The sequence below is a fragment of the Haliotis rubra genome, unplaced genomic scaffold (assembly GCF_003918875.1).
Source record: "Haliotis rubra isolate DU_JTF1 unplaced genomic scaffold, ASM391887v1 Scf345, whole genome shotgun sequence".
Classification (NCBI taxonomy): domain Eukaryota; kingdom Metazoa; phylum Mollusca; class Gastropoda; order Lepetellida; family Haliotidae; genus Haliotis; species Haliotis rubra.
This window is the reverse complement of record NW_025767019.1, coordinates 942,345-956,816: the sequence shown is the minus strand read 5'-3', so window position 1 is coordinate 956,816 and position 14,472 is coordinate 942,345. Positions and strand designations below refer to the sequence as shown.

The 14,472-nt window shown below is 40.9% G+C and overlaps 1 protein-coding gene across 1 annotated transcript in view; it reads right to left on the bottom strand.

Annotated features, from left to right (window-relative positions):
• Positions 1–3,990: 3,990 nt before the first annotated feature.
• The window catches only part of LOC124284821 (E3 ubiquitin-protein ligase MARCHF5-like), a 68,791-nt gene continuing 58,309 nt past the window's right edge, over positions 3,991–14,472 (bottom strand). Inside the window, exons 5-6 of the mRNA XM_046720943.1 lie at positions 5,918–6,081; positions 3,991–5,637 (exon numbers count right to left, since the gene is read on the bottom strand). Coding sequence (XP_046576899.1) covers positions 5,500–5,637; positions 5,918–6,081 — 302 coding nt within the window. The 3' untranslated portion in view covers positions 3,991–5,499. The remainder of the gene's footprint in view (positions 5,638–5,917; positions 6,082–14,472) is intronic.

Below are 14,472 nucleotides of genomic sequence, written 5' to 3'. Positions count from 1 at the left end.
TGAGACATTCACACATGCACGCACGCACAGACACACACACACACACACACACACACACACACACACACACAATGTGGAGGAAATCCTAAAGTCATACAGGTGGCAGACATTTTAGATATGTAAGCATTGTGCCGTTTGATTTGCAGTTTCCTCCTTGGGCACAGTGAATGAGTGTGCAAGTGAGTGAGTGAGGTTTTACACTGCCTCTAGCAATATTCCAGCAATATCACAGCAGGGGACACCAGAAATGGGCTTCACACATTGTACCCATGTCGGGAATCAAACCCAGGACTACAGCAGGTTGAGCGGACACTTTAACGACTAGGCTACCCCACCGCCCAATTCGCACCAGTCATGTTTCATGTCCTTATGGGTTTCACAAAAGTGCTGAATATCCCAGGTATGATCCAACTCATTTGCTACAATGTTGGTCAAAGCCACAAGCATGGACACTGCTGACCAACCAAGCAAAGTAACCAGGACAAAGCCAGGAATTGAACCCATGATCAGTGGATCCTCTCATGACTAAGGGAGGAAACTCAGCACAATCATTAAACAGATCTATGTAATTGTTGTTTTGGCACCAAAAATCTTCATTTGGAAATGGATAGGTCCAAGTGACATGTCAAATGCAGAATCTAAAGCGATCAAATATTGACTAGGTGGAACTGATTGCTAATAAATACAAGAAATTAATTCCTGTGGTTACACTGATGACAGTGATAAATGTGGTCGCAATAAATATTGATTATAATTAATGTTTCCCGTAAACAGATTAGACACACCCATGACTGTTATCAGTGGACCTATTGTACATAGTTACTTGTTTGTAAGGTGTGAAACTGGTGGAATGAATAGATTATATGGGTTCATCCTCCTTGGCAATAGGCACAAGTGGCGTGAATGTAGAAATACTGGAAACAAGTATTTTTTTTATGTGGCCTCTGATGGAATGGCTTCATGTTGTTTGAATTGACTTCCATCTAATTATCTGGGAACAAATAATGCAATCATAGTTAATGTCGCTGTGCAATGATACAATTACAGTTAATATTCGTGCTCAATTAAATAAGTGGCATTCAGTTATGGAGTGTTGTCGCCACAGGCTGTTCTACAGGAGGGAAGCTTGCATACATGCGTGTCTGTGTGCATGCATGCGTGTCTGTGTGCATGCATGCGTGTCTCATTAATATTCAAACAACTTTTGAATTATCGTAATAAACTGAACCAAACCTTCATAAGCATGTAATATAAAATCCAAGTCCCAGATGATCACAGATCAACAAAGTCCCAAGACAATCACAGAACAAAACAGAACCCCACACAAGGACGTGTGCACTCGGGATATTTGACCAATCAGACCAAAATAGCTCACAGACAATCACACACCACATGCGCTCAAGAGCACTCTACAATCACACACCTCATGTGATCAAATCAATCACAAACCACATGCACTCAAGACAATCACACACAACATGCACTCAAGACAATCACACACAACATGTACTCAACAACCACACACATGTACTCAACAACCACACACATGTACTCAACAATCTCACACATGTAGTCAACAATCACACACATGTACTCAACAATCACACACATGTAGTCAACAATCACACACATGTAGTCAACAACCACACACATGTACTCAACAATCACACACATGTAGTCAACAATCTCACACATGTCAACAATCACACACATGTAGTCAACAATCACACATGTACTCAACAATCACACACCACATGCACTCAACAATCACACACATGTAGTCAACAATCACACACATGTACTCAACAATCAATCACACACCACATGTACTCAACAATCACACACACATGTACTCAACAATCACACCACATGCACTCAACAATCACACACATGTAGTCAACAATCACACACATGTACTCAACAATCACACACATGTACTCAACAATCACACACATGTACTCAACAATCACACACCACATGCACTCAACAATCACACACCACATGTACTCAACAATCACACACACACACATGTACTCAACAATAACACAAATGTACTCAACAATCACACACATGTAGTCAACAATCACACACATGTACTCAACAATAACACAAATGTACTCAACAATCACACATGTACTCAACAATCACACACATGTACTCAACAATCACACATGTACTCAACAATCACACACATGTACTCAACAATCACACACATGTACTCAACAATCACACACCACATGTACTCAACAATCACACACCACATGTACTCAACAATCACACACCACATGTACTCAACAATCACACACCACATGTACTCAACAATCACACACCACATGTACTCAACAATCACACACCACATGTACTCAACAATCACACACCACATGTACTCAACAATCACACACATGTACTCAACAATCACACACCACATGTACTCAACAATCACACACCACATGTACTCAACAATCACACCACATGTACTCAACAATCACACACACACATGTACTCAACAATCACACACCACATGTACTCAACAATCACACACCACATGTACTCAACAATCACACACCACATGTACTCAACAATCACACACCATGTACTCAACAATCACACACATGTACTCAACAATCACACACATGTACTCAACAATCACACACCACATGTACTCAACAATCACACACATGTACTCAACAATCACACACATGTACTCAACAATCACACACATGTACTCAACAATCACACACATGTACTCAACAATCACACACCACATGTACTCAACAATCACACACATGTACTCAACAATCACACACCACATGTACTCAACAATCACACACATGTACTCAACAATCACACAATCAACATGTACTCAACAATCACACACACACCACATGTCAACTCACACATGTATCAACAATCACACATGTACTCAACAATACTCACATGCTCACAATCACACCACAATCACAATCACACACACATGTACTCAACAATCACCACATGTACTCAACAATCACACACACATGTACTAACAATCAACACACCACATGTACTACAACAATCACACACCACATGTACTCAACAATACTCAACAATCACACACCACATGTACTCAACAATCACACACCACATGTACTCAACAATCATGTACTACAATCACATGTATCAACAATCACACGGATGTACTCAACAATCACACACATGTACTCAACAATCACACACCACATGTACTCAACAATCACACACCACATGTACTCAACAATCACACACCACATGTACTCAACAATCACACACCACATGTACTCATTACTTATAATTGGCTACACTGTTGGAGCTCATGAACAAGGGTAAGGTGTTCAATAACAAGACATATGACCTGTTGACCAGTCTGGTGAGGCCACACACCAAGCCCCCAACATATTCACCCTCTTCTTTTAAACATTTTCATGTCATATATATCATTTAAAAAACAGCATGATAAAATACGAAAATGTAAATATTATCCAATAAACCTAAATTTCGACTTGACACATAAATCTCAGAATAATGCCCCTCAAAATTGTCATTTTTAAACACACGTCTTAGAAAAGTTCCTCTATGGTGTTGTTTTAGAGCTGTGAATGACATGAAAGGGGGAAGTTATCAGGAGTGAGTGAGTGAGTATGGTTTTAAGCCGCTTTTAGCAATCTTCCAGCAATATCACGGGGACACCAGAAGTGGGCTTCAAACATCGTACCCATGTGGGGAATCGAACCCTGGGCTTTCAGCATGACGAGTGAACGTTTTAACCACTAGGCTACCCTACCGCCAGAAGCTATCAGGAACTGGAAAGGAAACACTGCAAATCTGCAAGGTCATTGTGTACTTCTAATTGTTATTTAGCTTTCCCTTTATCCTGTGTTTGACAAAGACGGACAGATGGACAACACCCATTTCAATACTCATCTCCAACACTGTGACATGGGACTGTCAGTGAATATAGACAGAACACTTTCCTTTCTTTGTAAATGGCTGTTTAAACTGCCACAATGTTTTATTTGTCATACAATGGATGGTGACAGATTACACAATCATCTCACAGTTAGGACTACTGACTCCACCTTCTCTGTTGCCCCAGGATCACATAGGGAGGAATACTGTCCAGCATATCACAATATGTCAGCCTTTGAATGTTTGTGTTTGATTCTGTATTTATAACTAATGACTGATATGTATGACTGGCTGATCATGTCTGTGTGTGTCTGTGCATGTCTGATCATATGTGTGTGTGTGCGCACGCGCGCGCCTCAGTCTGAGTAATTCCTTTTCTTGTGTGTGTGGCAGTCCCTTTTTACAAGCTCTGTATATCTTTCTACTGATGTGTACCTATATATATATGCACATATATCTATTTAAATCTAACAATATTAAACGGGGGAATTAGAACACAAAATTTGCAGCATTCATTGACAAATATAGAAACTGTTCAAAAGAAGAAGTCCTGCCACCCAGGATAATGCTACGGATCATCCCTGGATCAAACTATGGATCATGACTGGATCCTGCTGCGGATCATCCCTGGATCAAACTATGGATCATGACTGGATCCTGCTGTGGATCATCCCTGGATCAAACTATGGATCATGACTGGATCCTGCTGTGGATCATCCCAGGATCAAACTATGGATCATGACTGGATCCTGCTGTGGATCATCCCAGGATCAAACTATGGATCATGACTGGATCCTGCTGTGGATCATCCCTGGATCAAATCTATGGATCATGACTGGATCCTGCTGTGGATCATCCCAGGATCAAACTATGGATCATGACTGGATCCTGCTGTGGATCATCCCTGGATCAAACTATGGATCATGACTGGATCCTGCTGTGGATCATCCCTGGATCAAACTATGGATCATGACTGGATCAAACTATGGATCATGACTGGATCCTGCTGTGGATCATCCCTGGATCAAACTATGGATCCTGCTGTGGATCATCCCTGGATCAAACTATGGATCAAGACTGGATCCTGCTGCGGATCATACCTGGATCAAACTATGGATCATGATAGGATTCTCCTGCGGATCATCCATGGATATAACTATGGATCATGAATGGATCCTGCCATGGCACCACTCACTGTCCATGAGTCCACCTCTTGTTGTGTGTGTGGATGTCAGTTGGGACAATTAAATATGGGTATCTGTCTATCCTGACATCTGTGTCTTAGTGTCTGAAGTGTGCCTATGTGTCTGTGTGTCATAAAGGACAGAAAAGTACCTAAATCATGGGTTCACACAAAACACATGTCTGCATGTCTGTTCACGGAAGTCCATCTCTGTGTCCATTAAGTTCAATCTTGAGGATGTCTGTGACTTGATCAGTCCCTGATGATTATTATTTACAAATATACATCATATGTTAAATATCCACATCGTCCCTGTATCCCTCCACACAAAGTTCACTTGATTGGCTCCAGTGTCCCATGGAGCTTCTGTTTGGCTCCGTTTGGAGCTGGCCTCACTGTGGAGGCGTCTGAGCTGCACATGTTGTTTCTTCAGGGAAATCCAGGATGATGCGGTTTGCCTGCCGAAGATACTGCTGCTGCTTGTAGTAAATCTTGAGTACACCCTTAATGGCGATAAATGCTATACCACCCTGAAACAGAAAGTGATCTTTTGAATAGTGGTCTTTCTGGACCTTTTCATGATTGCCCCCAAACATTCCAATCAGAAATGTCATCATGAAACATTTTTTTTTTTTTTTCTACATTTAGTCATAAGCACTATATGAGTGAACGACCTTCAAAATGACCTTGACATTGACATTCTAGTTCATCGAACTGATTACAGAACACTTCAGTTTTCATTGGCTAATCTGAAATTTCATGAAATCTGGCAGCTACCGAAGACGCTCAATGTGTCCCAAAACAACTCACCAGTAGAGTCCTCTGGAAGTTAGACTCCACCGACCCAAACATAAGTTTGCCAACGATGGTGGCAATTGTGGGCATGATCAGGGCTCCACACAGTACCCGTGTTGCGGAGATGGGGTCAGACAGCGGCACGGTCTCTGCTGGGACACGCGTCAGTCGGGAATACTCTGAAACAAAAAGCATCACATTAACATCATGTCAAGGCCAGATCTATTTAATTTTCTTTGTTTATAAACCTGCTGTACAGTCTGTAGAATTCTATGTTTGATTGAATAAATATGTCACTAAAACTTTTGCATTGTTTTTCTTCTACGTTATCTCCTACTTTTCTGCTTTGCGACCAATAAACTAAACGATCCTCCACATATCAAACCACCTTTTCACTTACTATGGCAACATGACATACTATTTCAGTCACTGTGGCAACATTTAAGAAATACAGTTCACTCTACCACCATGTAAAGTGTAATAAAGCACACTTTCGCCCTGAACTATTATAGTTAAAGTACAAGGACTAAACGATCCTCCACATATCGCCCTGAACTATTATAACGTTAAAGCACTCGGACGCAAGTCTTTTCTAAGATGCTAAATTTAATACTTTCTAAGGACAATTATGATTAATTTAAGGCAGAAAACAAACAAATTTGTGTCAGTGACATAAATTAAGAATCCTGGCACAGGGCTAACTGGCTCGCTGTTCTATTGATGTGTCTGGCCCCTATGTTAAGACGAACATTACCAGAAAAAAACAAATGATAACAGTTTGATGACAGTTTAAGTTTGGATTAAATACCTTCTCTAAATTATTTTAATGACATCTATGATTAACGTAAACCATATGGGGCAATATGAACGTCGCATTTCTACTACCAACGTAAGTTTAGATCAGTACATCCAGATGAAGCTGAGTAGTCAAGCGACATTCCACGATTTGCATTGTTGGAATGTAAACATTGCGAACGTTCTGTTACGAGGGGGCAGACTAGAATGGCGCAGTGACGCTAATACATTGTGACGTAATGCAAAAAGTGCACATTATCGTCTGATAAAGTACTGTCGGTGCCTTTGATCTTTCACCGAAGCATCCTAGAAAACTTAATATCTCAGTCATTATGGCAACATAACTTGATATTTCAGTCACTATGGCAACATGATGAAGGGGCTAGAAGTAGCTCAGAAACATTCTGTTGTACTAATAAAGAAGTTGTAGATCCATGCCATACGTTGTTGTATGGCAACAATACTTAGTATTTCACTCACTATGGCAACAATGACTTAGTATTTCACTCACTATGGCAACATGACTCACTTAGCATTTCATTTCACTCACTATGGCAACATGACTTAGTATTTCACTCACTATGGCAACATGACTTAGTATTTCACTCACTATGGCAACATGACTTAGTATTTCACTCACTATGGCAACATGACTTAGTATTTCACTCACTATGGCAACATGACTTAGTATTTCACTCACTATGGCACTATGGCAACATGACATGACTTAGTATTTCACTCACTATGGCAACATGACTTAGTATTTTTCACCTCACTATGGCAACATGACTTAGTATTTCACTCACTATGGCAACATGACTTAGTATTTCACTCACTATGGCAACATGACTTAGTATTTCACTCACTATGGCAACATGACTTAGTATTTCACTCACTATGGCAACATGACTTAGTATTTCACTCACTATGGCAACATGACTTAGTATTTCACTCACTATGGCAACATGACTTAGTATTTCACTCACTATGGCAACATGACTTAGTACTTCACTCACTATGGCAACATGACTAAGTACTTTACCAGTGTATAAAACAGCCTGACCCACTGTCCTTGACGGTCTATTTTTGTGAAGGACGGTCTATTAAATAAGTAAGGCTGTCCTTTGGTCGAGGGAAATATTTGAAAAAATTAACTTAACATGGTTTGAACTTCGTCTTATTTATTATTTTTTCATTGTTTTAGTTTTTGGGACTGGCTGCGTTTGTTCAGGACTGGTCACTTTTTTGGACAGCCAGTCCTTGGGCAGGCCATATTTTAAAACTATTTTATACACTGACTTTAATATGACAAGATGACTTAATGCTTTACTCACTATGGCAACATGACTTAGTACTTCACTCACTATGGCACAAGAAATTAGTACTTCAATCACTATGGCAACATTTCAGTCACTATGGCAACATGACTTAGTACTTCACTCGCTATGGCACAAGAAATTAGTACCGGTACTTCAATCACTATGGCAACATTTCACTCACTATGCAACATGACTTGACTTCATGAACATGACTTCACTCGCTATGGCAACATGACTTAGTACTTCTCAGAATGGCAACATGACTTAGTACTTCTCAGAATGGCAAAATGACTTTGTACTTCACTCGCTATGGCAACATGACTTAGTACTTCTCAGAATGGCACCATGACTTAGTACTTCTCAGAATGGCAACATGACTTTGTACTTCACTCGCTATGGCAACATGACTCTCTACTTCACTCGCTATGGCAAGTTCATTTATAAGACATCAAATTTCATCAACTAACTGCTAGTGTGATTCATGAGAGATTTACAAGAAACTAAATATACACAAGCATTGTCACTAAAGTGACATAATCTCCGCCGCAAATTATCAAATCAAACTTAAAAAGTAATGAAAGTGAAGGTCGTAATTTAAGATGAAGCTAAATGTAAACAAAAACATGACCAGTCAACCTCTCTTGATATCTTGCTCTGTAGTTGTTCAAACGCACAAATATTTTCAAGACTCACTTTGACCTTGACATGAATGTCTTAGTATATGAAATATGCAAAAATAGTAATAATGAAATTACTTATTGAAAAACATTCAAGGGAAGTCTTGAAAGTCCATGAAGAAAATCCAGTGAACTGTTCTTGAGATATCTCGCTGACAATCTTAACATGCAGTTTAAGATGCTGAAATCTTCAAAGTGTCGCCATGACCTTGAAAATTATGTGAAGGTCACCAAAATCGACTGGGCCTTGCAACTTCCCTAGATAAAGCTTGGTGTCAAATATGAAGAAAGTCCAGTGAATGGTTCTTGAGGTATCTCGCTGACAAGCTTAACATGCAGCTTAACATGCTGAAATCTTTAAAGTGTCGCCATGACCTTGAAAATTAGGTGAAGGTCACCAAAATTGACTGGGCCCTGCGCCCTAGATGAAGCTTGGTGTTGAATATGAAGAAAATCCAGAGAACGGTTCTTGAGATATCTCGCTGGCAAGGGTAAAACATTTAAGTCCCCTTGTGACCTTGAAATGAAGGTCAAGGTCACCAAACCTGACCTGGACCTTTCTTATACTGTGATGAACCTAGGTACCAAAATGAAAAGAATCCAGTCAACGGTTCTTAAGATATTCCAATTCCGACAGACGGACGGACGGAGCCTAATACTATATCCCCCGCTTCGCGCAAAACGCGCAGCGGGGGATAATAACTGTGACCAACTGCGTAGACTGATGCTCATGCTGTTGATCACTGTATTGTCCGGTCCATACAACAAACAAACAAAGAAAACTGTGGAATAACTGAAAGTTTACCAACTGAAGAAAAGTTTGGAGATGTGTCTTCAGTTGAGATGTGAAAACGAACTGGGAAGGTGATGTCATGAGATCCATTTTGTCCCAAAGTACTGCTTGCTGCAGAGTAATGATTTGTGTCCAAGCAATCGTCGGACTCTTAGACCAGGAGGGTGTCTGATGATTGATTCTGCTGGCTCAATTACTGGTTTGTATGGTCACCCTATTATTTCCAAGACTCGTGACTTACTCATTAACATGGATGCTCCAGACAGTCTTCATTCGAGTTTGGTGAACATCCATTATGAACTTCCACGTTAATAACCCAATAAAACAAAGTGAAAAATCTGTGCTCTTACAGGTCTAGTTCAGGCCTCTGATTGAATGAGTGAGTTTTGTTTCAAGGAAATGAGACAGATTGGTGTAAATGCTGCAGCCCATGTTTGCTGTGAACCTGATCACCAGTAAGCTTGTTTCAACATTCTACAGATGCCATGGACAGTCGCCAGGAGAGCACACAAGTCAAACGAGAGAGAAACATTTATAACATTCTGAATCCCCCTTCCTTTACCATCCAAGTCAGAGGGGAAGGGACAAAAATAGGCTCAAATAATATCCTTCAATTTTTCTGTAGTTAAGGAGTAAGGAGGTTGCTGGATGAGTCACGGCAAATGCCAGACTGAATGCAGGGAGTGAACACCCAGGCAGGTGAGAGTGTTCATCAGCTGATTGCTACCAGCTTGACAGTGTGCATCACTGAACAGAGTGTTACACATTGCTGCTATGCATTCTTTGGAAGAAGCCACAACAAGGTGTTGTTTGGTGATACTCAAGCAGGTAAACCGCTTTTCTGTTGAGTCAATTCTTAGTCACATATTTAACAAGTCAGGTTTGATCGTACACAAAGACAGCCAGGGGCTGCTCCTCTGCCTCATGGATTGTCTGAGTAGAACCACTCGATTTGAGGAAACATTTATAGAATTACCCACAACTTGGTGAGAATCAAACCTGTGTCTGAAATGTTGAGTGAGTGAGTGTGGTTATGATTTTATGCTGCTTTTAGCAATATTCCAGGAGTATGGGTACACCAGAAATGGACTTGACCCTTTGTACCCATATGGGGAATCGAACCCAAGTACATAGCGTGAGGAGCAAACGCTTTAATCACTAAGCTACGCCACTGCACCCTGACATGTTGGAATGGAACATTTCAATCCCTATATCAGCCTTCAACACTTTGCCAGACCAGCTCAAATTCAACTCAACATCACAGACAAATGATGTAGAATTTAACAAATTCATGAAACTGATCAATATATAGAAGATGTTTCTGGTTTTGAGTTAATACAGAATGCCCACTATTATCAAATCATAAAGCCAAGAGGCGGCTAGAAAACCTGTTGATTCAAGGCCGAGGATAAGAAGTGCATTGAGATCGATAATTTTGAAGCATAATATTTTCACAACCCCTCGATAGACAATTTCTTTACATATTCGATTCTGGCAGGTCATATTTCACATCTTAAATAGGTTTGACAGGACATGCTATATTTTTTATGCACATCCTGTACAAAGACATCTGCTTGCAGTGAAGATGTCATAATTTATGTGCATATGTTAACCCTCAGCTCCTTACAGCAAGACACTATGAACTCTCTACATGGAGTGAGTGAGTGAGTGAGTGAATAAGGGAATGAGACTGAGAATGTGCGTGAAAGTAATGTCACAGTCCCCTACGTAAGACGACGTCATGAAAACTAAAAAACATGAATAATCCTGATTTAATGTCCATATTTTAGAGGCAGCGCAGGTTTTTCTAAAAGACAGAGATTGGTTTAACTTTTAAACTCCTATCTTTAAATGGAGGATCCATTTGACAATAAAAATGTCTGTATGCAGGCATTTTTCTGATACAATGGTATTTTTGTTTTTGTCAATAGGAAACATGTCTTATTTTCAAATGACCGCCCACTAAAGCTTGTGCTGTGCTGCCGACTATGGATGTTACCATAAAGCTCAATGTGAGTGAGTGAGTGAGTGAGTGAGTGAGTGAGCTTCCACTGTCAGGAAATAAACAACATATAGCAGCAAAGAGCACAGGAGAAGAGAGAGCAGACATCACCATGGCACCAGCTCCATCAGACATGTTAAAACTAAAGCTATTATAACCGATCTTGTCTCACCGAGCAACCCATCTTCTAATGTTGAGAAGCATGCTGTGATCCCCAACAGTGATAAGAAGAAGAGAAATAGCCTGTTTGCCCCCAATGCTGTGCAAGTTTTGAAACCACACCAACAGGGGTTGATTATAATGAACCTGACTGCAGGCACCCCCTCGTGGCCTTGCTGTCCCTAAGGGCATCAACACCAACAGGACAAGACCACTAGAGGTCAGGGAGGCCAGGAGTTAGGAAGGGTCATGAGAGACCAACAACGATGGACTGATATTGTCCTTTGCAACAACGCTTTGCAAAGGTTAGAACCTTAATTAACACCGACAGGCACTGCTAGATACCCTGATTGGGGTTAGGGGTGGGGTAAAGATTACAGTCAAGCTTGGCTAGTGTCGCCAAACAACTCATCAATGTCTGAATACCTGTAAGGATTTGTCCATGTGGTGGAGGTATACCCACTCATTACATGGGAGGCCCAGAGGAACCCCAGACAGTAGTGCAGCAGAATATCATATGGACACAGACCCCGAGGTTGGCACTGGACACAGACACCGAGGTTGGCACTGGACACAGACACCGAGGTTGGCACTGGACACAGACACCGAGGTTGGCACTGGACACAGACACCGAGGCTGGCACTGGACACAGACACTGAGGTTGGCACTGGACACAGACACCGAGGCTGGCACTGTATCCATTAGGGAACTAAACCCTTGACAGTGAGGTAAGGGAGTGGAGTGAGTGGCAGTGGAGTGAGTGACTGGTGAGGACTGGAGTTGGCACTGAGTGAGTGAGTGAGTGGGAACTAAGGAGTGAGTGAGTGAGTGAGTGAGTGAGTGAGTGAGTGAGTGAGTGAGTGAGTGAGTGAGTGAGTGAGTGAGTGAGTGAGTGAGAGAGAGAGTGAGAGAGAGAGAGGGAGAGCGAACAATATCATGGCAGGGGACACCAGAAATGGGCTTCACACATTGTACCCATGGGGAACCAAACCCAGAGAGAGTGAGTGAGTGAGTGAGTGAGTTTAGTTGTATGCTGCCTTTAGCACTATTCCAGCAGTATCACGACAGGGGACACCAGAAATGGGCTTCACACATTGTACCCATGGGGAACCAAACCCAGATCTGTGTGACAAGCGAATGCTTTAACCACTAGGCTACCCCACCGCCCTATGTCCTCAGACATAACTGACATACTGATGGAACACAAACTGAATGACATGATTGTAACAAAGCACCACACAACTTGACATTTAGACTAGAGACATATCAATAAATCACAAGTAGATACACAATTGTAACTTGATCAGAGAATGACCTATGACCTAATCAACAAACCATGAAATCTGTAAGTTATCTCCCTTTACCTGTAAACAGCCAAGACTCTGCTAACACAGAGTTCATTGGTTTTAGCTCCAGAATCAAATTAGATTAAGTGCTTAACTCTATTTGCTCAACTGACGAAGCACAGGCAAGCTGGCACTTATGTTGACACAAACCCCTGGCATGGACAAAGAAAAGTTCTTTTTTCTACTGCTCAAAGACACACACACTCTCTATCTTAGCTAGGTGTGCTGCATATTTTCTCATCTTTGTTCAATTAGCAGTTCCAGGGATTGGAACTTCTGCCTTATCACAGTTTTCCCATGTACGTACTTGAACCAGGGTCTCAGAGAGGTTGCACAATCCACTTTACCTTGGGGCTCAGGTAAACTGACAAGGAAACATACATTAAAAGTCTGGCATAAGATGGGCTTTGTATCATTATGTGTCATATTACATAATGTATCCTGGGAGTATATCCCATGTATCATGATATATCCTGGGAGTATATGCCATATATCATGATATATCCTGGGAGTATATGCCATATATCATGATGTATCCTGGAAGTATATCCCATGTATCATGATATATCCTGGGAGTATATGCCATATATCATGATATATCCTGGGAGTATATCCCATGTATCATGATATATCCTGGGAGTATATGCCATGTATCATGATGTATCCTTGGAGTATATCCCATGTATCATGATATAGCCTGGGAGTATATCCCATGTATCATGATATATCCTAGGAGGATGTGTCGTATTACATGATGTATCCTGGATATATCCCATGTATCATGAGGAGGAGTATATCCCATGTATAATGATATATCCTAGGAGGATGTGTCGTATTACATGATGTATCCTGGAAGTATATCCCATGTATCATGATATATCCTGGGAGTATATCCCATGTATAATGATATATCCTGGGAGGATGTGTCGTATTACATGATATATCCTGGAAGTATATCCCATGTATCATGATATATCCTGGGAGTATATCCCATGTATCATGATATATCCTGGGAGTATATGCCATGTATCATGATGTATCCTGGGAGTATATCCCATGTATCATGATATAGCCTGGGAGTATATCCCATGTATCATGATATATCCTGGGAGGATGTGTCGTATTACATGATGTATCCTGGAAGTATATCCCATGTATCATGATATATCCTGGGAGTATATCCCATGTATCATGATATATCCTGGGAGTATATGCCATATATCATGATGTATCCTGGGAGTATATCCCATGTATCATGATATATCCTGGGAGGATGTGTTGTATTACATGATGTATCCTGGAAGTATGTGTCACATATCATGACGTATCCTGGGAGTATATGTTATTTATTATCTATATGTTGCATTCTATTCCGGGAATATATTTAGCTGACAATTCTTTGTAAACACCAGCAGCAGCAGCAGGTACCACTGCGTCAACCGTCAACATATTCTGCTTGCCAGGCATGCTGCCAGTGCC